We start from the raw sequence: 27,128 nt of genomic DNA, 5'->3' as shown, positions 1-27,128 counted from the left end.
GAAATAAACATATCAGACTGAAATAAACATACAGGACTGCAGCTACACAGTAGTAGAGTGCTTGCCTAGCTTGCTTTAGGTCCTGTGTTAGATGCTTATCACTTTATTGATTGGACATGATCGTATAAGTTTGCAATTGCAGAACTCAGGGTAGAGGCTGGAATATCAGAGTTCCAGGTTATTCTTGGCTGTATAACAAGCTCAAGGGTTAAATATGAACCCATGTTCCAAAAAAACAAAAAACAAAACAAAATCCCACTTGGTAGGTCTTAGATAAGGTGGGAGGTGAGCAGACACCTGGGGTTGTTCTCTGACTTTTGAAAGATGTGGGTCAAGACATGATTGTGCCTGCTCTCACATACATGAACTCCCTCAAAAGATAAAAGGAAGTTGAGGTTCTAAATTAGAATTTGGCTAGACTTACAAGTTGGGTAAAATCACTGCTTTATGATGTGGAGTCTAAAATTCTTAAATGTGATTCTATTATTTTTCATTTCTTAGATGATTATTTTAAAATTACATTTGTTTATTTGTGTGTGTGCGAGAGAAAGAGAGATAGAAACAAAGACAGAGAGGCAGACAGACAGACATGGAGAGCTTGTGGACAGAAGACAACTTGTGATATTTGGTTGTCTCCTTCTACCTTGTGGATCGCAGGTATTAGATTCAGGTTATCAGGCTCTGTGGCAAGTGATGAGCCATCCCAAAAGTCCTTTACTTGTTTTTTGTTTGCTTTTGGAGACATTGTCTTGCTAGGGTAACCTCCAATTTATGGCAGTCTTACCTCAGCTGCCCAGAATGCTGGGATTACAGGTGTGAGCCACTGCATCAGGACCAGGAATAGTTTGTAGCTCTTTTCTTTTGCAGTATTCTTACACCGCCTTTGTTTTGTTTTGTTTATGCTACTGTAGTAGACTTGTTTTTGTGTTATTACTTTTTTTTTTTTTTAAACAAGACATGATCTCACATCATGTTGTTTAGGCCGGCTGTAACTCCCAGGCTTAAGTTAGCCTGTCACCTCAGCTTCCTGTTCTAGCCTTCCAAATAGCTCGGACTACAGGCATATGCCATGGTTTCTGGCTTTTATTTAAATAATTTTATTGATTCATTTAATAAGTAATAAACCTAACCCCTCACGCCCCACTGTGTAGTCCTGACTAGCTTAGAACTCACAGAGATCCAATCTGTGTCTTGAGTGTTAAAATTAAAGGACTGTGCTACCATGCCTAGCTTAATTATTTAATTCTTGAAAACGGGGTCATGCTTTGTAGTCCAAGCTGATTTCAGTTTGTAATGATCTTGGTTCCATGGCAGTTATCATGCTTTAACTTCTAGTATTGGGAGTACAAGCGGGTAAGTCTGGTTGTCAAGAGAATTTTGAAATAAAATTTATTTTCTGTTTATTGTTGCTATATGGAGACAAATTTGAACTTTCAGAATAGGCTGTATTTTTCTAAGTTTTGCCAGCTAATAACTTACCTTAAATTCTCTTTGAATGTGTAAATTGTTACTGTTTTTTCTTTGCAATTCAGGTACCCTGTTTTCCCCTTCTCTGTCTAGGATTTCTAGTATTTGGTTGCATAGAATGGTGATGAGAGATGTCCTTACCATTTACTTCTCAGAACTTTCTGTCTTTATCTCTGTTAAGTATTATAATATCAAACACAATACACACATAAGGCCTGGCCAAGCTGAGACTTGATAAGATGAGCCCTTTTAGATCTAACAGTTTATCACTTATCAGATAGAAGAATAAGCCAAATTTCTGGTGCTCTGATCTTCGTACCAATTGTCAAAGGGTAACAGAAATGAAAGTGTTTGTCAGCTTGAGGACGGTTTATTGTTAAGAATCTAGTCTAGGTTGCTGCTTAAGGGGATTTTTTTCCCCCCCTGGAGATAGGATCTCGAATGGCACTATCTGACTTTTAATTTCTGATCCTATTGTCTGCACCTTCTTAGTGCTGAGAGTAGAGTATGTGTCTTCCTGCAAGAGGAACAGCAGACAGCTCTCAGAACTCAGGAGGGTCACCCACTGGTTAGAACAATCATGATGGCTGCGTCTCAGAGAGGCAGAGCCCTGAGGACTGCATGTCCTTAGTACTACATGCTTTTGTGGAGTTTTGCTCTGTTGCCTTCAAGGTCATAACATCCCTCATAAATCTGTGAGTTGTATGGAAACTCTGAGGGGGTTTCCAGCCCCTCACTGGGCAGTATCTTTGGCATTTACAGTAATAGTGAAGTGATTGATCTTTCGCAAGCATTGCTAGTGGAGCAGATTAATGATTCAACATCACCCTCAGAACTTAGAGGTGTAGATTATTGGTAATGATCACCACCCTTAGAAAGAATTTAGAGATGTAGATTGTCAGTTTAGTTAGGTTAAGATTTTTTTGTTAGTGGCTTTGACTTAGAAAATCTTGAGGAACATTGTAAAGTTCAGAAAGGCACACTTGATAATTGAGTGAGGGATTTTTTGTGGTTAGGGAACAAGTACACTGGCAGCCCGACTAGTACTAGCTGATGCGCCTTTCTTGCTAAAGCTGAGTTGGTGATCAAGGCGATGATTAATTTCTTGTAACCATTTTTGCCCTAGGCTTCCTGATACGATTGCAGCCTGCCAATATGAGAAACTGGCTGAGAAAATTACCTTGCTTGATTACACTTTGTTAACCTATAACAAGTTGCTTAGACACAAATGTATGTGGGTTCTTTGGGAATAATTTGTTTTCTACCTATAATGTTTAATCATGTAAAAGTATTGGAGAACATGCTGTTTTTTTCCTTGTGCTCAATGTAATTGTTACCTGAAGAGAAATAGAGTGTGACCACATTGTAGTTTTTATACTGCTTGAAAGATTTTTACTGGGGGATATAAGCTATGAAAGAAAAATAGTTGTTGGAGCCTTGCTTCGTCCACCAAGTGTGTGTATTTCTCGCCCTAAAATAAAGTTGTTTGGACTATCAAGAAGATGCCTCTGTGTGTGTGTGTGTGTGTGTGTGTGTGTTCTGATGACTCCAGTCCTGCTCTTCAGACTCTGATCTGTCGAAGTTGGCTTCAATATGTACCATCAAGTCCTACTCAGCTTGGTGGTTGTAATGCCTCATTAGACTGCAGGAGGCTGTGACACCTGTGTGGTGTTAGCTTCTAGAGGAAAGCTGTAGGAGATAACAGAGATAACTAGCTGTTTGGGGTTTTTGTTTTTTTTTTTCCTCCAGGATTGTAAAGGAGGTTTCAGGGATTGTGGCTTTGTTTGTTCATCTCACATGTTGCTATTTCCATTTGGTACAAGCCTGGTTAGGCCACCAGATTAGTTTCAAACATTTTGTATTTTGGGTTTATGGATTAGAAATTGTGAACAGGTACTTCTGGTTTTAAATTTCATTATTTTTTAATAGACAGGAACTTACCATTAAGCAGTTCCTGCTGCTCTTGTCTAACTTGGGTTCAAGTGATACTCCTGGCTCCATCTCCCAAGTCGCTGGGATGACATGCCCATATCATACTGTGCCATGCTCGTGATTTTTTTTAGGATGAGATTTGGTATAAAATGTAAGATAATTAAAGTTACAGTTGAATATTTTAGCATTCTAAAAGATCAGTGTAAATGAGGCTTAGAATCCAGGGAAGGCTCCCTCACCTAGAGCTTGCCTCCCTTGAACTGAGTGGCAGATTAGATTGTTGATATCAAAGAGGGCTCTGATTAGCAACATTTACTCCTAAGTATCTGTTTGACAAGGTGTTTGTTATGGTGAGAATGTTGACAGAACTCACCATTAACTTGATTAAATTGATAAGAATTATTGAAACCTGTAATGTACCTGATTTGTAACTGAGTTACTAACCCCTCTATAAAAGGGAAAAATAATAACAGTGGCAAATATTATAATTGCACCTTTAATTTCATATTTTGCTGTTCCTATCAGAAACTGTCTTTCATGTTCCTATGCCCTTTTGTTGGAGCTGCTGTAGCCAGTGATCTCCAGTTTCTGGTGTACAGTCAGGGTAAGATTGTATAAGTCAGGGTAAGGTGTGTCAGGCACACATGGTTTGAACAAACCTAGTTTTACTAAGTTACATGTGGAAGGTGTAACAGAGATGAGTGCTTTCTTTAATGTGTAAATTTCTATTTTTGTTTTTTTTTTTTTAAACCAACTGTTCCTAAGAATACTAGCATTCAATATCCAGACCTCTGTCATTGGTCATTGGTTACTATAAAAATTAGTGCTGAATGGTCCTTATTTAATGTTTTAGTTTATAAACATGTTTTTTTTTAAAACATGAAAATAATATATGCTCTTTCTTTTTGTTAGACAAAGTTCTGTTGTGTACCCTATACTGACCTATACTCTCAGTTCTCCTGCCTCAGGCTGATGCTCTTTTTCTAATGATATTTATGTTAAATTTTGTGTGTAGGCATTAGAGACAGCTTGCAGGGCTCATTTCTCTCCTCCCCTCATATTCCTAGGATTGAACTCAAATTGTTGGGCTTGGTGGAAAGCGCCTTTACTTGATGAGGTGAGTTCACTGGCCCAGGTTTTTTGTTACACTTTTGATATAGCTATGCAATGTCACCTTTAAAGTTCACACTTAGAAACTACACAGTCAAATCACAAAACTTTCAGAAGGGACTAGTAAAATGGCTTTGGAGGTGTGTGTGCTTGTTGTGTAAATATGAGAATTAGAGTTTGGATTCCTAGTATCCACCTGTTTATAATCCCAGAACTCTGGAGACAGAGGCAGACAATCTGTAGACGGGCTGCATACCTAGATTAGCCAAATCAGTGAGCTCTTCGTTCAAGTGAGAGATCCTGCCTCAGTATGTAAGTGTAAATGTAATTCTTGGGGAAGGAGGAGTTCTTTGCTCCATCTTGTACCTGATTAATTACAGGGTGTTTCTATGCCTGTTTTAGTTCCTAAATAAAGATATAGAGCCCTAGTATTTTTTATTAACAAGCTGTAAGCACTAATAGCTGGGCAGATTCTGATCTATTCTGACCGGACTAGGTTGCTACTACCCAGCCAAATTTCCTTGCCATCTGGTCTTGCTCTGGTTTGCTCTGGTCCATGTGTGTCTACATGGCAGTTTTCTCCTCATAATCTCATGGTGAATCTTTCTGATTTCTCCACGTGGTTTTTCCACTTTCTTCTCCTCCTGGTCCTTCTCTACCCCCCCCCCCCCAATTTCCTTTGGGACCCCCTGACTGGGGTCGGAAATCCTGCCTATCTCTTCTGCCCAGCTAATTGGCTGATCAGCTATAGAGCTATTAACCAATCAGAGGTGATGGAAAACAATTTTTATATAACATAGAGCCTGGAGATACTTGATCATGTTATCATCTGGACTGCAACCAGGTATCTGGGCATAGAAATCAGCATCTGAATTCACAGTGCACAAAACTATTCCCCAACATGTAAGATAGAGAGTAACCAAGGAAGATAACCTATAGCCTCTAACATATACCTACATACACAACATGCATCCGTATAATGCAAACATTACATACATGCAAACAATCACAAAAAATTTTCATAATGTTTTAAGTAAGTTACAGTTTTTCTTGAGACTTATCTTAGCTAACCTTGGCTACTTGTGACCTAAGGGTTGGAATCATTCCTATGTGTATATGAACATATGCGTATTGTATCATTTTGTGTACTACTGATTCTATTATATGTATTCTTTAACAACTTGCTTTTCTGTTTTACTGCAATATACTGTGGTTGTTTTTGTATGTCAGGTAAAGATAAGCATATTTAGAGTTTGGAGGTAACAGAATTTACTTAAACCAGTCTGTTGCTGAAAACTTATGTTCTTGCTGGTACAAATGATACAGTAATGAACATCTACCTTAGAACTTATGAAACATGCAGAATAGTTTAAAAAGTGGAACTTGTAGATGTTGGGCATGATGAGACATGCTATTGCTCCCAGCACTCAGAAAGTGGAAGGAGGAGCATCAGGACTTTAAGGCTGTCCTCAGCTGTACAACAGGTTGGAAGCCAGACTAGGGAATGTGAGATCCTGTCTCAGAACACAAGCAAAAAAGAAAAACTTCTGAGTTGGAAATGTAGCTCAATGGTAACCCTTTCTTACCTTGTGCAAAGCCCTGGGATCAGTCTCCACTACTATGTAAAAATAATTAAAAATTGAAACTTCTTTTTCAAATGGTAGCTCATTTCAAACTGTAATTCTGCTACATCGTACTTCAGTATGATTTTTAAATTTTTTTCAGAGAGTTTAAAATGAATATTTCTTGACTCTAGAAATTTTATAGCTTTTTGAGAAAAAGCTTTCTTTCAAAAAATTTGAAAAACAATTTAGAATTTAAAATAATTAATTCATTTTCAGATAGTGAGTGATCGGTACAGATGAGGATAACCTAGCACAGCAGGCTAGTCTAGTGGTTTTTAGATTTAGGCCAGAATTTTACTGACTGTGCTTTAAGTAGCTGATGGTAGTAATCACATCTTTTACATCTTCTAGTAAAAGTCTCAAAGCACATTTATGTGAGCCTATTCTACTATGATTAACTTAAGGTAGGTTACTATAATATGTTATTCTTAAAGCATTTTCTAGTTCCATGGTCTGCTATCAGCTTTTGTAGAAAGATTGAGAATTAAAGGTTCCGTGCAATCACTGTGTGTAGATGTATACGTGGACATTTAAATAAACGCCAGGATTCTGCCTAAGAGAGTAAGTATATCTGTGGTGTGGGGTCAGTGTTGACATTTTGTGTTTTTTATGATCTAGAAGATTTATGGTGGCATGATGGTGGCCAGGCTTTGACTTTGATTTTGTTGTTCTATTTTGAGAACTCATTGAGATTAGGTAGTAAATATGAAAAGTGGAATTTGGAGTGTTATGAAACAACTGAGCAAAGAGTTTGACACTCTGTGCTGTTTCTCCTTAACCTTTCACCCAAAAAGGTCACCATTGTTTTCCTTGTATATGAAATGTCCAGAATAGGCAGATAGAAGGTAGGAAATAATGTATTCTGGGTTCTGTATTTAGATCAAACCAATCAGTGGTAAAACGTATTCAGAAAAATATATCTGCATTGAAAATGTACAAACTGTTCTTGTTTAACCACTTTGTTTGTTTCTTTGATTTTCGAGACAAGGGTTTCTTTGTAAAGCCCTGGCTGTCCTGGAACTTGCTCTGTAGACCAGACTGGCCTCAGACTCCGAGATCTGCCTGCCTCTGCCTCCCTAGTGCTGCAATTAAAGGCGTACACCACTGCCCAGATGACCCACTTTAAGCATCATAATTATTCATTTATAGCTTACACTGAGGTAGGTATTAGTGGGTCCAGAAAAGAGAGTATAATGGTGGATGTGCATAGTCTATATGCAAAGCTTTTTTGTGTAAGAAATTCTGGTTATTGATTTTTGAGTGCCAGTCCATCCCAACCTTGGTATCCTTCCAACTTTATGTCTTTTTTGTTTGTTTGTTTTGTTCAGTTACCCATTGACTAGTTTGTGGTGTTCATATTCTTCTGGATGTTGAACCACCCATCAGAATGTGGTTAATGAAAGGGGACCATACTCCGAAAGAAACCTGACTCTCCCTACCCCAGAAGCTATCAACTGTTCATAGCTCTTCAGTTAAGGGTGTGTGTAGGCTTTTAACCCCCTTCACTCAATTCTAGACTGTTGACTAGCTTGATCGTGTACAGGCAACCACAGCTGCTGTGAGTTCTTTAGTGTAGTGGTCCTCTCATGAGAAGATACTCTTTGCTCTGGGTTTTCCCTGACTTCAGGTTCTTATAACGTCTCTGGATCCCTTTCCTTGATGATCCCTGAGCCTCCTGGAGGGCAGGATGTACAGTATGTCCCATCTAGGCTGAGCACTCCACAGCCACTAATTCTCTGCACTTTTCTCACCAGTAGTGAGTTTCTCTGTTAACCACCATTCAGTGCACAAAGAAACCAAGAGTGATTGTTTCTACACGTGCAGAGATAACATTTAGAGGGCAGCGTGGTATTATGTTTAGCAAAATAATCGTAGTAGGTTCACCCCTGGGGCCTATAAGCTCCCCAGCCATGGGTTAATTGGCTAGATTTGCAATACCAAGCATGTGTTTCTTCCTGTGGAACAGTCCTTAAATCCAACCAGAAAGTGATTGGTTACGTCCATAACATCTATGCCAGCCCCTTTATTGCTAGTCACAGCTTGGGAATATTGTTGATTACTCTCATTTTCTCTCCAATTGCCTGTATAGCTATAGAAATAGGCATTAGAGAGGAAGCTTTCTGGTCTTTACCACTATTTATGCTCTGTAACCAATGTGTATACTGTCCTCAGAAATCAGATCTTACCATTAAGTTTTGGTGGGCAACCAAGAGCAGAGACAGTAGCCTATAATTTTTAACAGTTCCATCCTTTTGGAACAGTTTTTCTGGAGATACATCAGCCTGGTTTGGAATTTGTAAAAGCTCATGTTGGCCTTGAACTTGAAACCTCTTTTTATCTTCCCCAGTGCTTGGGATTACAAGCAGATATAACCATGTCTGTCTGGCTTATTTGTTTTATTTATTTCATCTTAGTTTTTGAGATGTGGTCTTACTCTGTAGCCCAAGCCGGTTTCTAATTCTGGATCCTTCTGCCTCAGACTCCCTGTAACTAGGATTATAAACATGTCACATGTCTGCCTTTATAATAACTCTGAGGTTCTTGATGAGAATATGGTGATCTGATGTGACTTTGTTTCCCAGAACTTTACTTAAAACATTATTGGGTATCGTACAGAATCCTATGATCATGTACATTATTTTATTGATGAAATACATGATCCGTATGCTCAGTGTTACACAGAAAAGCACTAGGTAACCTTATATCAAGGAGAGGTTTCCCTGCCAAGTTAGTTTAAAAAAAGGGGAGGAAGGGCTGGAGAGATGGCTCAGTGGCTAAGAGCACATTCTATTTTTTTTAAAAGATTTATTTTTATTATTTTAATTATGTGTATGTGTTATAAGTTATATGCACATGAATGCAGGTACCACAGAGGTCAGAGGTCTCTGATTCCTCTTGAGCTGGCTATTGTACTTTTAGTCTTCCATTTGAAATTTAGAGTCAGCATTTTTGAATTACCTGAAAATTTACTGGGATTTTGTTAATGAACTGAGTGAAGAACAGATAACCTTCACAGCATGGGTAACTTTTTACTTATTTATTTTTTTATTATTGAGGTATTATTTTATGTCTTCTAGTAGAGTTTTAAATGTTTGAACATTTTTGTTAGGTTTAAGGTACTTTTTATAGGTTTGTTGCTGTTAATAGGACGTAATTTTTATTTTTTGATTAGGGTCTTGTGTATGTGAAATGCAGCTCTGGACGAAGATGACCTTTCCCTCTTCTGCTGCAATTATTGGCATGTGTGTGCTGCAGCATCCATCAATATAGTTCTGGGATGAACCCAGAGCTATTTCTTCTCACCCTCCACCCCCTGTGTGTGTGTGTGTGTGTGTGTGTGTGTGTGTGTGTGTTTATGATATGTGTTTGAGTGTTGGCAGTGGTCAGCCTCAGGTGTTGGTCCTGGACTTCACCTTGCTTGAAACGGGGTCTTCTTTAGCTGGCCCATGAGCTTCTGGGAATTTTTTCTTTTCTGCCTCCCATCTCTTCATAGGAGCACTGAGATTTCAGATGCATGCTATTGCCTTCAGTTCTACCTCATTTCTGGGGATGTGACCAAGTGTTCTCATCCTTGTATGGCAAGCACTTTAAATACTGATCCATCTCCCTAACCTTAACCTTGAAAGCTACATTTTCTAATTGTTATTCCCAATGTGTATGAAAGTATTGATATTTAAATACTGATCTTATGGAAATTTAGCTGTTACTAGTTTTAATAATGTGTCAAAGTATTAATATTTATATAATAAGCTTATGTCTGACTAATGCATTAAGTTCTTTTATTGATTCTGATAATGTATCCAAGTATTGATATTTCTGCATTGATCTTATGTAATATCCTGAGTTCTGTTATTCAAATAATGTGTCACCTGGTAATTATCAGTTGATACTCTTGTTTTTAGTTAGAAAAACATTATATTATGAGTAATCTGATTTTAAAATCATAAGAATACTTAATGAAAAGAGACTCTTCCACAAATAAAGGTAACAACACTTCTGAGAAAAGTATTTACCATTGGAATATTTAATGTGCAATCTTTTCATTACAGATATGGCATAAAATAATTTCTTCAAGATTGGACAACTGGTGACCTGCTGTTTCTGATAGCCTTAAGCTGACTTTATAGCCATAGAGAAACCTCACGGAATTGCATTGTTGTTTTCTGCTTTATACCATTTCTGGCACTTAAGTTCACCCTGCAACCATGTATGGAAGTGCTCGGTCAGTGGGGAAAGTGGAACCAAGCAGCCAGAGTCCTGGGCGGTCACCGCGGCTTCCTCGGTCCCCTCGCTTAGGTCATCGGCGAACAAATAGTACAGGAGGGAGTTCTGGAAACAGTGTTGGAGGTGGCAGTGGGAAAACACTTTCGATGGAGAATATACAGTCCTTAAATGCTGCCTATGCTACATCTGGCCCTATGTACCTAAGTGACCATGAAAATGTGGGTGCAGAAACACCTAAAAGCACCATGACACTTGGCCGTTCTGGAGGACGCCTGCCTTATGGTGTTAGGATGACTGCTATGGGCAGTAGCCCCAACATAGCAAGCAGTGGGGTTGCTAGTGATACCATAGCATTTGGAGAACATCACCTCCCTCCTGTTAGTATGGCATCCACTGTACCTCACTCTCTTCGTCAGGCAAGAGATAACACCATCATGGATCTGCAGACACAGCTGAAGGAAGTATTACGAGAAAATGATCTTTTGAGGAAAGATGTGGAAGTAAAGGAGAGCAAATTAAGTTCTTCAATGAATAGCATCAAGACCTTCTGGAGCCCAGAGCTGAAGAAAGAGCGGGCCTTGAGAAAAGATGAAGCTTCCAAAATCACCATTTGGAAGGAGCAGTACCGAGTTGTGCAGGAAGAAAACCAGGTTAGTTTCATTTATACATTTATCTTTATGGGCTGAATCCACGTATATAGATAAAACGAGGCATTCCTTTTTCAGCCTGTCTTAGATTTCCCCCATCTTTGTTTCTTTATTTTCTATTTATCCTTTTTTACTTTAGAATTCTGTTTCTACTTTCTTAGCCTTTTTCAGATCTAGTCCTGTACATGGTACAGAACACTCACACACATGAATTAAAAAAAAAAAAAACCAACCACAAAGCAATAACAACAACAACAACAACAACAAAACTTAAGCTGGACAGTAGTGGTGCACACCTTTGATTTTAGCACTCAGGAGGCCGAAGTAGGTGGATCTCTGTGACTTGGGAGGTCAGCCTGGTCTATAGAACAAGTTCCAGGACAGCCAAGGCTACACAGAGAAACTCTGTGTAAAAAAAGGTCAAAAAGCAAAAAGCTCCCCTGCTCCCCCCCACGCCCCCACCCCCAAAAAAAAAAAAAAAAGGAAAAGGAAAAATCTTGAGGACTGCTTAGGTAGTGAATTCAGGGCTAACTTGGGGTTACATATTGAGACTTTGTCTCAAAGTTAGAAACAATCAAACACAGGACTGCAGATACAGTTCAAAGGAAGAGCATTTTCCTAGCCTGTGGTAGGAGATTCTTGGACCTGTCTCGCTGCCTTCAGATTGTCATCACCAGTATTGGAGTGGGCTTTTAACCAGGAGGTGGTGGTGGTAGCGGCACCTTTAATCCCAGCACTCAGGAGGCAGAGGAAGGTAGATCTCTGTGAGTCCTAGGCCAGCCTGGTCTAGAGTTCTAAGGCAAGCAGCACTACACAGAGAAATCCTCTCTTGAAAAACAAAACAAAAACAAGCAAAGGGAGTAGGCTTTTTGGTGCTACAGTTGCATTTGAGTCATCTCTGCCTCTGTAAGTAACCCCTTAATCATATCCTATATTTTATTTGCATTGGTGTTATGTATTGTCTCCTTGTATGTCTGTTTGAGGGTGTCAGATCCTCTGGAATTGGAGTTATAGACAGTTGTGAGCTGCCATATGGGTGCTGGGATTTGAACCTGGATCTTCTGGAAGAGCAGCTAGTGCTCTTAACTGGTGAGCCATCTCTCCAGCCCCATAAGAGCAGGATATTTTGTTGGCTTGCTTGAATGTTTTGGATTTTGAGACAGGGTTCTTTGAGTAACCCTGGCTGTCCTGGAACTCATTCTGTAGACCAGGCTGGCCTAAAACTCACAAAGATCTGCCTGCCTCTGCCTCCTGAGTGCTAGGATTAAAGGCGTGGGCCACTGTGCTTGGCTCCCCTCACCCATATTTTTATAAGTCACCTCAATAAAAAATATTCATTGGTATACCCAAGTAAGTAAGTAAAAGGCTCATATTTTTAAAAACAATTGAAGTCAATTCAGCACTCGTCTCTTATTTCACTGTGTGGAGTAGGCTGGTCTGGAACTCTTCTGCTTCCACCCCTAAGTGCTTAGTTTCATGTTAGCTTGCCTGACCACCAGCCCCAAACTGGTCTTTTCAAGAGTAGATTCATTGTCTCTCAGTCTGTCTTGATCACTCAGTACATAAATTAAAAACAGATCTGGCATTACCAAATACACTGTTGAATTACCTAATCATCAACATGTCTTGCTGAAAACATAGCCACCAATAAGGTAGTTTTGTTGAAAGTGATCTGGAAATGTTTATTGAGGAAAAAAGTTATTGGCACATTTTTTTGATTTTGAAATAAATCAAGCATTTTCTTTTGTGTATATGTTAAGGGAGTATGGGGATCAGGAGAGAAATCATTTCAGTATTCTTTTTCCAGTTACCATGTTACATTCAAAGGCAAAATATTTAATCTTCTGAGAAGACAATTATGGGTACTTAGTATTTTTCTGGGAAAGAAACAGTCTACAGGTTTTTCATGCCAAGGAAACCATTATGTGCTGAAGATGGTGAACACTGCTTTATCTGGGTCCACCCCATTCCCTAATTAAACACCAGTGCTGGCAGATACATTCTTCTTGCACCCACTGTAATTACCACAGAATTCTAAAATTGTGTAACTTCAGTCCCAAAAACAAAGGGTGCAATTTTAAAGACAGTACAGTGAGATACAGACACAGAGGATGCTAATTAATAGATTATAGTCAACTAGCAGTGGGCCCCTAATTAAATAGTGCATTCATTATCCTCCTCTTAGCTCCCAGGGGTCAGACATCTTTCATTTCTGAAGAAGACTGGTTCATTAGAATTTATAGCAATTAAATACATTTCTGTATTTCTGTTTGAGCCTGGGGATTTTGGACCATTTAAAATGTTTGATCTGATTGAGCTGGGTCCAGAATCCTATCAGTATAGAGACATATTTGCTTAGGATTGCTTGGTAGGCATGGCTCATTATTATGACTTCTAGAAGCTTGTGTCTAAGATAAAACTTCTCAGGTGTTTTATGTCGCTTTCAAATAGTTGTTGATTAAGAGTAGTGTGTGTGTGTGTGTGTGTGTGTGTGTGTGTGAGTGAGAGAGAGAGAGAGAGAGAGGGAGGGAGAGAGAGAGAGAAACATACATATATGGTCAAAGAAGACCTTTTCTTCTAAAGAATTTGTGACTAAGACTTTAGTGTAAGCTTGATAGGGAAGAATGAAAATCTTATATGGGCTTTGTGTAGTTACAGAGCTAGTGAAGCTTTTTGGATAAGTTACATTTTCAGATTTTATTTTCACCAGCTATTGTACTTTAAAAAAAGGTTTATTTGTGTACACACACACACACACACACACACACACACACACACACACACACACAGAGTGTTTTGTCTACATGTAAGCCTGAATACCAGAAGAGGGCATCAGATCCCATTAGACATGGTTTTAAGCAGTGACAGTTGTTGGGAATTGAACTAAGGACCTCTAGAACAGAATAGCCATGTGCTTAGCCACTGAACTGTCTCTCCAGTCCCTTGTACTTCTTTCTTGATTATGTCTTGTAAGAGTTCTGGGTGTTGAATTTAGTTGTATGCTTATTTTAAGAATAATTATTTTATGGCTGAGAAGATGGCTCAGTTGGTAAAGTGCCAGTGGGAGGACCTGAGTTTGATCCCTGTGTCCCATGTAACAGCTGGGCATGGTGATCTGCATCTGTAATTCTAGCCCACAAGGAGATAGGAGGATCCCAGCAGTTGCTGACCAGCTAGTCTTGTGGCATCCTCAAGTTCCAGGTGTAACCAGAGATGGAGAGTGATTCTGGAAGGCATCTGACATCAAGATTTAGCTTCTACATGAACGCACAACTGTAAGTGCGCATATTTGCAAGTTCACATACCTGCACATTCATGTAAACACATGAACATGTACTTACACACAGTAAATAATTATTTTAATGCTCTTTCATTAAAATTTTGTTTGAATAGAATATTCTGTTTAATATTGTAGGGTGGCAAATGAAGCACCTTTAATTCTTCATTTTCCTTTGTGCTTAAATTGTATTTGTGTGTGTTTAGACATGCCTGTGCTGTGGTGCTTGTGTGAAGGCCTGAGGACAGCTTTGGGAACAGGTTTTCTTCCACGGTGGGTTCTGAGGATCACCCTCAGGCTCAGGAGATAAATTCTTTTGCCTCCTGAACTGTCTTGCTAGCGCTGATGTTTTCTTTTTACTTAGAATATTTATTCTTTTTGGAATTGGCTGCTTTTCCTTTATTTTGAGGGGCTGAAGATTGAACCCAAGGTCTTCTACATGATAAACAAATGCTCTACCACTGAACTATACCCCTAGCATAGGCGTTTAGTTTTATTTATTAGGCCTTTGCATGAATAGAAATATATAAAGGAATATGGGGCATTTCTTCTTGTAGAGTTATCTTTATTTACTTGGGTTGTAGCAGGATAGTTGGAAAATAATTCAGTGAATCAAATAAAGTTGCATACATTTCTGACATGGTTTACTTGTAGGAATCTTATTTTCCAAAGAATTGGAATTTTTCAGTCTACTCTTTCTCCTCTGGAATTCATGTTGCAATCTAGTGTGGAAATCTTTTTAAAATTTAATTTTAGTTTTTTGGTTTTCTCAGATAGGGCCTCACTATACCAGCTTTTGATTTTCTATTAGGCATTGAATACCAGGGCCTTGTTCATGCTTAACAAGGTCTGTACCACTTAATTATAACCTGTTAGTGGTTTCTTTATAGGAGAACAGAATTGTTTTTAAGTGTTTGCTAATTTATCATGAATTTTCAAAACAGCAGCTTAAATGTGATTTGGAAGACTCACTTTTTATTCTCTTTTGGCAAAAAGAATCAGAAAATACATTTAATCTTTAGTCAGAGTAATTTTTATTTTTTGCAGTACTCAGGATCAGAGTAGACCACCAGCTTTTTATGTGCTAGGCAAGCATTTTATCACTGAACCTTTCTCTAGCTCTAACTATAGTAATCTTTTCTTCTTAAAAGCCCCTCCCACTTTCACACTCATTTATTTAGTTTTGGAAGTCAGTATTCTTCTGTCATGTGTATTTCAGGGACTAAATTCAAGTTATTTCTGTTTGTGAGTGTGTATGAATATATGTAAAACATGCATATGCATGCACGGGTACGGGCGCGCGCACACACACACACGAACCACATGTGTGCCTGGTACCTGTGGAAGTCATTGGATTCCCTGGAACTTCAGCTCTGAGTTTTAGATACTTATTAAATGAAAACAATTTCATTCTTGAGTTTCAAAAATCTTTTAAAACACTGTACAATAAACTTTATATAAAATACTGTCACGAAATTTAAGGCAAACTACTAGCAATGTACTAGCAATGTACTAGCAATGTACTGAGTGCTGATAGAATCTATGCATACTAAGTTCCTGGGAATTTCTGGGTTTTAGCCCTTTTATTATATCCAATGTGTTAAAAAATTAACAAATACAAAATAGCACTTTTCTATGGCATTTTAAACCTTGAAACATTTTATATAGGTGGATTAAAGACTTAACAGACTGATAACTGCTTTATTATAAAATGGAAATGTGTGTGAAATGTATGTAGATAAGACAAATGACTCTACTTAGTAGATTAGGGACAAAAACGCAGCTTTTTAGCATTGAGACAAAGCCAGTTGACCTGGATCTGTGCATCACTGAGAGACCTTTCTATTCACCTTGACCTCCAAGGAGCTGCTGATAATCTTGCCAACCTCTCGAACAAATCCTGAATGTACCATGAGCCATTCTAGGTGAGATGAGGGTTTTCTAGGTGAGAGAAATTGCCCTCTGCAACTGAGTAACACTCTGAGGACTTCTGAGTACACTGAGACAACAGTGTGCACCTGGGTTACCCTGTGGACCAGCCAGTCTTTCTGATGATCCGCGATGTCCGGATGAACTCAGGCACATCGTGTTGGTTCCAACACGCCTGGATGATAAACATCTTGGGCTTTCTAATCAGGTTCTCACACTTGTCTCCTTTGAATAAACCAGTCAGTCTTGGACTTTCATGTTGGCATCATATGCATAAATGTGGTTGCCTTCACACATAGTTCAGGAAGACACAGGAAGCCATCAGCATCTGCGTGGCTTGAGGTTGATACCTCATGAATTTTGAGCAGTATTTCTTGTTTTTTGAGATCATTAAAACATTTCACTTCAAGTCCTAGATCTGAAAACTTTCCAGTCAGGTTGTCCCTGTCAGTGCCATTGTGTACTGGTCCCCTCCTCTGTGGGAGTGTCAAGTGTCAGAAGAAGCTCTCATGATTGAAGATTAGGGCAGTTCACCTCTTGTAGTCTGTATTGTACTGTTCTGCCAGGTCAAACATTTCCCTTTTGGAGAAGGCATCTGTTTCTGTCATATTTTACTCTCACTTCTGTCATATTTTATTCTTAGATTACTGGAGCAATCTCCAGAGTGTATTTTCTTAAAAAGCTTTATCTATGTGATGGAGGTATCAGGTAGTTAGAGGGTAATGCCTCACCCTCTTCGGAAGTGCCCGTGGAGGCCAGCTAGGCCTTTGACAGCTGTGTGCATTCTCTGTTCTTAAGTATGCCTGAGTGAAATAAAGGCATACTTGTGGATAAATAGAAGTTTGCCTCTTCCTACACCTACCTCTTTCCTCCCATATATAACTTTAATTTTACTATTTTCTTTGTAAATATGCATTTGTGTGTATATGGGCACACACTTGCCACAGCATGTGTGTAGAGGGCAGAGAACAACTTGGAGTTGGTTCTCTTTTTCCACCATGTGAGGCCTAGGAAATGAACCCAGGTCCACCAGTGTTGTGTCAGGTGCCTTTGCTCTATCTTGTTAGTCCCACTTCCACCCCCACTTTGTGACAGCTTTATTGAGATATAATAGAGTTTTCCCTTGCAAGTATATTATTTTTTTGTTTGTTTGTTTCTTAATCTGATTTTTGAGAGGAAGAATTTGAAGAAAGTGGTAGTAACTTGGTCTGGGGAGCTCTTGAACAATGGGATGAGTGACATAAATGCTATTGAAGAGCAGCCTTTGTTGCTGGTGGTGGAGGTGATGGGAGGAGAGATGGCAGACAAACCTGTGCAGAGGAAGTGCACATTTGTGAGAACTCTTGTTTTGAAGAACTCTTTGGTCAAGGACTGATAGCAAGAGGGAAGTGTTTCTTCCATTATTAACAATAGAGGACTCAGATTAGAACCAGATTAAAGTAAGAAACGGTGAATTTACTTATTTTACTTATTTCATGTATATTTGAATATAGGTTTTTCATATGCTTTTGGAAATAATGTGACCAATGGGTGTGACTTTAGGTACTTAGATGTGGATGTGATAATAAGAGTGGTGTTAACATTGGAGAGCTTACTGTGTTTTTTTAGGGACACTGAAGTTGAGGCTGGTGTGTGCCCACGCCCTGAGCAGTGATGATGATGAGGAGCCAGTAGACGGCAGTGCTGTATATAGGGTTTTTTTCATTCAGATAGTTTTTGTGTTTTGGTTTAATAAATTATTCTCTTTAATGGTAGGAAATTTGAGAATCTCTGAAAATTTCTGAAGGTCATTTTTCATTCTGGGTTTTTTTTTTTTTTTTGTGATAGTTTTCTCCTAGTCTTTCATTTTAGTTAACAGGTACATTAGAATTTGTTTTGTTTGTATGATGAGCTGGGAGAAAATTTCTGAAGAAAAAAAAAAGAAATATTGCAGAAAATTTACTTTCAGTGTGGAAACAGCTTTGTATGGGAAATGTTCTGTTTTTCCTCTACAAACAAAATTAGAAATGTTTTTATAAACTGACTTTGTACTGCCCTGTGTATCTCAAAAAATACTCATTTTTTTTTCTTTCTGAAATCAGAAGGTTAGTCCTTAATACAAATTAAATATTTTGACTTCTCTGTTATTTGCAGTAATGTTCATTGAAAATCTCCCATAAAGCTGGGTGTATTGGCTCAAGCCTTTAATCCCAGCAGAGGCAGAGGCAGGTGGGTCTCTGTGTGTTCAGGTCTACAGAATGAGAGCTATGCAATGAGATTCTGCCTCAAAAAAAAACCAAAAAAACAAAACAAAACAAAAAACCAAAACCCAACAACAAAGTTAAAAACAACAACAACAAAAAATCCTTCCTTTGTGTTACCCCAGTCTATACCTAAGAGATCAAGTTAGGTTTTCTCTTGTCTATTAAGTTTACAGAGTCCTGAGCCATTGTTGAGTTAAGCCTATAGCTGTGTTTCTGTCAGTTATGTTAGTGGGATTCTCTGAGCTCTCATTCACTAAATTGCACTGCTTCCAATTTAAGAATTATTCAGAAAATGAGGTTGGCACTCCTAAGCGTGATAAATACATGGCTTGGCTGTTGAAATTCTCTTTGGGGTTGATGTAAACGTTGATAAAAATCAGCCTTTACATGTAAAGTACAGTCTTCTTGTAAGTTTCACTAGTTCTGTTTTTAAGGATTTATTTACTTATTTTGTGTATGTTCATGTGAGCAAGAGCACAGACATGCACATACTGTGCTATGTGTGGAGGTCAGGGGATGGCTTCTTGTAGGTCATCTCTTCCTTCTCCGTTGTTTTCAGGGGTCTCATGATCTCTGTCTCTAAGTCTCTGTGCTGTGCTCTGTATGTATGCTTGCTTCATATGTGGGCTTCCAGCTGATTGTCCTGTCTCTGCCGCTCATTTTACATAGAGTGCTAGGGTTCTCCATGCCTACCACTACATCTGCTGTCGTTTTTACATGGGTTCCAAACTCAGGTTGGTCAGACTTGATCCATAGATACCTTTTATCTGATGAATCATCTCCCTGAACCTTCTTAAGTGAGGATAATACATTTTATTTGCTGCAATATTTAAGTGACATTAAAGGAAGTAGTATGTGTAAAACTGTGGGCAAGAGGCTGAACATGGTTTTGCATGTCTTTAATCCCAGCACTTGGGAGGCAGAGGCACATGGATTTCTGAGTTGGAGGCCAGCCTGGTCTAGAGAGCAAGTTTCAGGATAGCCAGAGCTATCCACATAGTGAGACCCTGTCTCAAAAGAAAAGAAAATTAAAAAAAAATGTGGGTAAGATCATTGCATAAATATGCAATAAATGTTAGTTGATTGAAAGTTAAACATTACATGAATATAAATTTTATGTATTTTTTAAGTACAAATGTACCTTATAATCTGCTGCTACAAGGCAGTCGGTAGCATGGGACCTATAAGGGCTTTTAGGAAGTGGGTCACAACGTGTAATAAACATGGGAGATAACTAATGTGGATAGCAAATCAGCCTTAATATTCCTGGAGGAGCTACTGGGAACTTCGAGTAGAGTAATTAGTTTGCAGAGTTTTCAGTTACAGTGATGTTCATTATTTAACATTCTTATTTCCATAATGACTCATCTGTGAATTATAGAGTCCTTTCCCAAAAGGAATGCAATACTCTTGAAAAAAAAAAAGTGTCATGTTCTAGCCTCCCTCCACCCCCTCCTGTGGTAAGGAATTTCTGGCCAGTTATTTAGGAACAAAACATGGTAAATACTTATAACCATGTGTTCTTGTGTGAAGAAAACTTAACCCCCTTAAGGCAGTGGAGATTTCTTTAGTCAACATTCAGTGCTTATATTTAATCTGCCATTTTAAACTCTTACATTTTGTATTGTCTTTTGTTTTTAATTTCTTACAAAAAATTTTGCTAAATTTTTTTAAATTTAAAAATTTATCCTTATATAAATGCATCTCATTGAAAGATACATTTTGCTCATATTATTCTAGTTATTTGTTTCATTTATATTACAACTGGTATTACATCTGACATGTTGATTTTTATGTATCCTCTGCAATGTTCTTGTAATGTACTGTTGTCAGCTGCTACTAATAGCTATTATAGAGGCTGTGCATGTAGAGCACAGTGGATACTTTTTGTTTTGGTGTGTGTGATGTATGGGTGTGTTCACGTGTACCTCCTTGCACATGTGTGTGCTTTTATGTGAATACCAAAGATTGAGAATGATGTCTTTTTCAATTGTTCTCCACTTTATTTTTAAGTTTTTATTTATTTCCTTTCTGGATTGACACATGACACAATGCATGTGTAGTGGCCAGAGGACAAGTTGTAGGAATTGGTTCTTTCCTTCTACCATGTGGTGTCTGGGGATGAACTGAGGTCTTCAGGCTTGGTGGCACATGCCCTTACCTGCAGTCAGATTTCTGGCCCTTCACCTCACTTTGTTGTAGCAAGGTCTTTCATTGGACCTAGACTTTCTCCACTCAGCTAGCCTCTCTGGCCCCTGAGCTCTGGGATCCATTTGTCTGCTTAGGACTGCTCTGCCCATTGCTCCTATCTCAGCTTTTAATGAGTGCTTGGGATGTGGCTTGGCTGACAGGCACTTCAGCCCCTCTCAATGCTTTTCTATACATTCTTTAACATTTTTTGAAAGTTACATTTCTCTTTTCCTTCCTTCAGTCCCTCCCATATACCTTCCTCTTACTCTCTGTCAAATTCATGGCTTCTTTCTTTAGTTCTCCATATATGCAATCTGCTCAGTCCAAACAATGTTCTCTGTATGTATATGATCTGAGCTGGCTACTTGGTATTGGATAACCAATTAGGGAGCCCTTGCCTGATGGAGACCATTTTTATTATTTTCTATATTCCCCATTGTCTGTAGTTCTTTGTCAAGAATTGAGGCTCCATAAGATTTCCCCCTTGATGTTCGTGTCCACTGGTGTTATCAGTGTTTAGATCTTGCTTGGGCAGCCATGTTGATGGAACCTAGTGGGTGTGGGCTCTCACATTTTTACATGTTTACATTTCACAGCAACTTCTGTTTGTCTGGCTTTTTGCAATCTTTCTGCTTTCATTTTCTCAGTAATCCCAGAGCCTTAGGTTCAGGATTTGTGCTGTAGATGTAGCAGCTGGGACAAGGCACCACAGAATCTCTTGTTTTCTGCATTTTTATTGGTTGTGATTTGCTTTAATAGTCTTGCCTGTTTCAAATGTAAGTTCCTGTGATGAGGAGTGAGAAGCACATTTAACCTGTGGGCATAAGGTCAAATATTTAGAATGTGACTGGGAGTAATGCTGGTTTAGTAAAGTTTGGTGTGTCCAAGATCCAGACCGTACAAGTCTGGACTGTTGGGTGAGTTTCCAGGACCAGGCATGGTTTCCTCTTGTTGAGCAGGTGTATTATTTCTAATCTTTACAGCAGTCCTGTAGATAAGTGATACTGTCTGCATTTATAGATGAAGCAACTGAAAATTCACAGAGGGACGTGGATTTTGTATACGTTTTATTTCTGGTTAATAACAGATATTTACCTGGTAACAAAGTGAACTAAGGTGTGTTTTTGGTCTTTTTACTTAAGCACAACAGAGTGAAATGTTTATTAGGGCTGGAGAGATGTCCCAGTTGTTAAGAGCACTTGGTGCTCTTGCAGAGGCCCTGAGTTCAGTTCGTAGCACCCACATGGTGGCTCACATCCCTAACTCCAGTTTCAAGAGATATAATATCTTGTCTGAACTCCACAGGTATCCAACACACGTGTAGTGTACATATATACATGCAATCAACACACCCATACACAAAATAAAATAAATTAAAAATTAAAATAATTGCTAAAAAAACTTTTAAAGAAAGTACTCCTTAAATTCAAGACTGACTAAAAGTCATTCACATTTTAATTTTAGAAGAAATTCCAAGAGTAGAATTAGGAATATGACAGGATCTCTCCCTTCAGAAGGGGTTCACATTGAGAAGTTAGAGGCTAGGGAGTTGTTGAGCTGTTGGAAATGTAAGTGGGGTAGCTTATATAGTTGGTCTCTATGGGCAGGCTCATTATTACAGCAGTGCTTTCTTCTCTCTTTTTTCTTAAGAATACATTTCCGTGTGTGTAGATACATACACACTAGTGCAGGAGCCCCCAGAGGCCACAGGAGCTGGCTCTGCAGGAGTTGAGTTACTGGAGGTTGTGAGCACCCGACATTGTACTTAACTCTGGTCTTCTGGAAGAACTGTCTATGCTCCTAACTGCTGTGCTCCGCCCACTGCCCTTGTTTCAGTTAGGCAGAAAGCATTGGATTAACAATCCCTAGACTTGAGTTAAACATCTTTATTTTGTCATTTTTTTTTTTTTTTTCAGAGCTGAGGACTGAACCCAGGACCTTGCACTTGCTAGGCAAGCACTCTACCACTGAGCTAAATCCCCAAGCCCTAAACATCTTTAAAAATATGCACTTATGGGCTGGAGAGATGGCTCAGCAGCTAAGAGCACCGACTGCTTTTCCAGAGGTCCTGAGTTCAATTCCCAGCAACCACGTGGTGGCTCACAACCATCTGTAATGGGATTGATCAGATGCCTTCTTCTGGTGTGTCTGAAGAAAGCGACAATGTACTCACATATATAAAATAAATAAGTCTTTTTAAAAAAAATACGCACTTATTTATCTTCTTCATATGTACATATGTGCTGTGCATGCTGTGCATGTGGAAGCCAGAGGACACTCTGGGGCAGTTGATTTTCTCTTTCTTCCATGTGTGTTACAGGACTCAAACTCAGGTCACCAAGCTTGGTGATAAGCTCCCTTATCTAACAGGCCCATTCTCTGGTTCTGGACTAATTATACATAGCAGTAAAAACTTACAAAGTAGGAAGAAATAGGGAATAATGATCAGAACTTGTCAAATAGAAACATTTACTGTTATTTACAAAAGAAAAGATAGTAATATTAAAAAATTAGAATTGAATAAAGGATGGTTCTTTGCAAGAAAGTAGCTTTTAATATGGTGGCCAGGAAGATAGTGGCTCCGTGGATAAAAGCACTTGCTGCAAAATTTAATAACTTGAGTCCATCTTTGGTGAAAAGAAAAGAATTGATTCCTACAGGTTTTCCTCTGACTCCAAAATGGATGGGGTGGCATGAATGAGCTGGCTTGCTCATTTCTGTGCACATGCCTGTGTTCTCATCCTCTCCCTCTCCCCCTCCCTCCCTTCCCCCTCCCTCCCTCCCTCCCTCCCTCCCCTCTTTCCCTCCCTCCCTCCCTCTCTCTCTTCTCTTTCTCTCTCTTTCCCTACCCCCACTCCCTCTTTCCTCCCTCCCTGCCTCCTTTCCCCTTTCTCTTTTTCTCATACACACACTAAATACCTTTAATTAAAAATTTTCTGAGGGCTTGGTGGGAATTTGGTTGTGGACTAACTTTGGGAAGCATTGATATGTAATAGAAGTCCTTCAGATTATACTCAGTGCCCACCTCCCTGGGCGGGAAGATTTGTACTTTGCAAACTAAGAATTGGTTTCATGTTTAATTGGCTGAAAAACCAAATTTGTGACATGAAGATTGTATGAAAGTTCAGTGTTTCTAAAACTTTATTGGAACATTTGAACTTATTCATAAGCTATCTGTGCTTGCACAGGAAGTTGATAAAGAGTGCCTATGACCTTTATAGAGCATGCTTTATTGACATGTTATAGTGTCCACAAAGAAACAGGCTCTGTTTTTTGTGCTCTGTATGAGGTGTAGATAGTGTCTATTGTGAATTTATTATATATAAACTATTTTGAAAGTCAGTAAACTTTAAGGTAGTCTTGCATTTAGTGATACTTTTTAAAAATCAGTTTTTTCAATAATTATTTTAATATTTTAGATTTATTCATTTTGTTTTTTTATATGGGTGTATTGATTGCATGTATATATGTATACCATATGTGTGTTGAGAACCTGTGGAGGTCAGACAAGATATTAGATCCCTATGGTAGCAACTGAGGATAAGAGATAGTATGCTGTCCAAGACAGCACTACAAAATGTTCTAGTCCAGAACTAGCTGTGTGTTGCCACAGTTCTATATGGTCTGTCTTCCACACTGACTTTTAGAAAAGAGGAAGGAATCTTATAATTGCTTACAGTTACTACAGAAGACTTGCATTCAACATTCATTACTTAATGATATGCAAAACATTTGGTTAATTTTTATTTAACTCTATGGGTTTTCCCCAGAGTTTTGTTGATTGAGTTGTTGTACCTGGGAATGTTCTTTTTTTTTTTTTTTTTTTTTTTTTTTTTTTTTTTTTTTTGGTTTTTTGAGACAGGGTTTCTCTGTATAGCCCGGGCTGTCCTGGAACTCACTCTGTAGACCAGGCTGGCCTCAAACTCAGAAATCCACCTGCCTCTGCCTCCCAAGTGCTGGGATTAAAGGCATGCACCACCACTGCCCGGCTGTACCTGGTAATGTTCTACTTACTGCACTTTTGAACAATAAATATATAATTTCTGAATCATGAAAGACTTCAGTTTTTATATCATTAGGATAATAAGTTATCAATTTGGAGAAAGGCTGTAAAAGTAACTTTTATTCTCCCATAGTAATTGTTGTCTCTGAGGCTTACTGCCTCAGTCTGTTAACCTAGGCCTAGTTCTGGAACCTTCTAACTTCCATACAATTTTATCTAGGTCTAGAATGTTTTCAGCGTCTGAGACTTACTGCTGAATAAGCTCACACCTTCCTAGTTCTTTCTGATCTTTGGCTGGCTGGTTCAACTCAGCTGTTCTGTTTCAAACTCCTCTCCAAGCTGACTGATTCAATGTGCTTTCTCTCCCCCCAAATTGCTCTGCGTGGCCTCAGACTGATTCTGGCGAATCTGTTCTAATCTTTTGGCTCCCTTTCATTCGTTGGTTCATCCTCTCTTCAACCTGTGTCTATAAAACTGTCCCGGGTAAGACTGTCGTCTCCTTCCTCCTTTTTCTGCACTGCTCTCTCTTAAGAAGCTTCTCTTTCCCTGTCTCCTCAGGAGAGTTGGGCATATCCTATTCTGTCAAATCTCTGTCTGTCACTCAGCCAGACATCACTTTTAAATATGGATGCTTCCTTCTACAAACTAATTTAACTTCATTGTTTGAGGTTAAAGGTGTGTGCTAAGGGTGTGTTCGTATTCCAGCCAGAGGGATTAAGGGTATGTGCTGAGATCTGAGCCACACTACAACTAGAAACAGGTTATTGTTATTTTTTAAAAGTAAATAACACAATCTCGAGGCTCATAGTGTGATCAGATATCCTGCAACAGAAGGTAACTTCTGTTCCTCCTCATAAATTAACATCTTTGTTTTAGGATTATGTTTATACCTCCCAAGTCATTATCTTAAACTAAAAATATTATTAAAATACATTCAGAAGTAACCAGAAAGTAAAATTTTTAATGTGACTCTTTTTTAATCAAAAAATTCTTGTTTTCATAGAATAGGTATACTTTGTGTGCTAAGTCTGAAGGAAAAATATTAGGTTCCAGTAACTGGATATTTAGATGGAGCTATTCAAACAAATCTCTTTTCCTTTTTTTCTTTTTCTTTTCTTTTTACACCTTTAATTATTTACTGATTATAGGCTGATTTAATTTATGGTTTGTGTGTGTCTGTGTGTATCATGGCCCTTGTTTGGAAGTCAGAAGACAACTTAGGAGTCAATTCTTTTTTATCATGGGTTCTTGGGATCATGCACTGAGCTTGGCACCAAACAGTCACATTCACCCAACCATCTTACTAGTCCACCTTTTTTCTTTGAGAAAAGTAAGGCTTTTTTTTTAGGGGAGAGAATTTTTAGGGGGCAGATTTCAAAAACTGCTTGAATGAAAGATTGTTTACAAATAAATTAGCATAGTGATTCGTATTTTATAAAATGTTTTTTAAAACTATTTTTATTTTGGTTTTCGGCATCTCACTGTATAGCCTAGGATAGTCTTTGAACTTGAAATCTTCCTGGCTCAAGTTTTAGAGTACTGGGATTGCACATGTTTGCTATTGTACTTGGCTTTAATAATGTGTTTAAAGGCAACTCTCTTACATTCTAGATACCATTTACGTTGCTGACTTAAATGAATAGAAGTCTTCGGGGACTGGAGAGATGATTTCTATCTTAGGATTTTACTGCTGTGAACAGACACCATGACCAAGGCAACTCTAATAAGGACAATGTTTAATTGGGACTGGCTTACAGGTTCAGAGGTTCAGTCCATTATCATCAAAGGTGGGAACATGACAGTGTCCAGGCAGCCATGGTGCAGGAGGAGCTAAGAGTTCTATATCTTCATCTGAAGGCTGGTAAAAGACTGGTTTCCATGTAATTAGGAGGCGGGTCTCATTGCTCACCCTCGAAGTGACATACTTCCTCTAACAAGGCCACATCTCTTAATAGTACCGCTCCCTGGGCCAAGCATATTCAAACCACCACAATGTTTCAGTGGTTAAAAGCACTTGCTACCCTTCCAAAGTACCTCGGTTCAGTTCTCAGCACCCATGAGAACTCACTATTCCTAACTCCAGTTCTAGGATTTCCAACTCTGTTCTGGCTACCATGGCCACCAGGCACACATGTGATACATATTCATACGTGTAGGCAAAATGCTAATATACATAAAAAAGAAATAGAAGTCTAATGGTTTTGCCTTTTCTGTATTAAAGTGTACTGTAATTTGAGATTTAAAAGGGATAGGAATTAGGGCAGGGGTAGGGCACTTGGAAAGAAGACTGTAGTAGGTATGAGGCCAATCTGGGATTCATAGTGAGAACACAGCCAGTTAGGGAAATATAACAAGACTGTGTCTCAAAGAACAAAAACAAAAAGAACAGTAGCTTGTTTAAAAAAAAAACAGTAGTTTGTTTATTAAAATAAACAAACTTTTATTTTAATGCCAATGATTTCACCTTTTTAAAGTTGAAAC

The 27,128-nt window shown here is 38.6% G+C and overlaps 1 protein-coding gene and 1 pseudogene across 1 annotated transcript in view; one reads left to right on the top strand and one right to left on the bottom strand.

Annotated features, from left to right (window-relative positions):
- Positions 1–27,128, top strand: part of Erc1 (ELKS/RAB6-interacting/CAST family member 1) — a 288,788-nt gene that overhangs the window by 14,036 nt on the left and 247,624 nt on the right. Inside the window, 1 exon segment of the mRNA XM_076940435.1 lies at positions 10,184–11,008. Within this exon segment, the coding sequence (XP_076796550.1) occupies positions 10,340–11,008 (669 nt within the window). The 5' untranslated portion in view covers positions 10,184–10,339.
- Positions 16,109–16,819, bottom strand: LOC117714929 (caspase-6 pseudogene; annotated as a pseudogene).

Source organism: Arvicanthis niloticus, chromosome 9 (assembly GCF_011762505.2).
Source record: "Arvicanthis niloticus isolate mArvNil1 chromosome 9, mArvNil1.pat.X, whole genome shotgun sequence".
NCBI classification, from domain to species: Eukaryota; Metazoa; Chordata; class Mammalia; order Rodentia; family Muridae; genus Arvicanthis; species Arvicanthis niloticus.
Note: the sequence above shows the minus strand (reverse complement) of the source record. Positions and strands in the feature narration are given on the sequence as shown.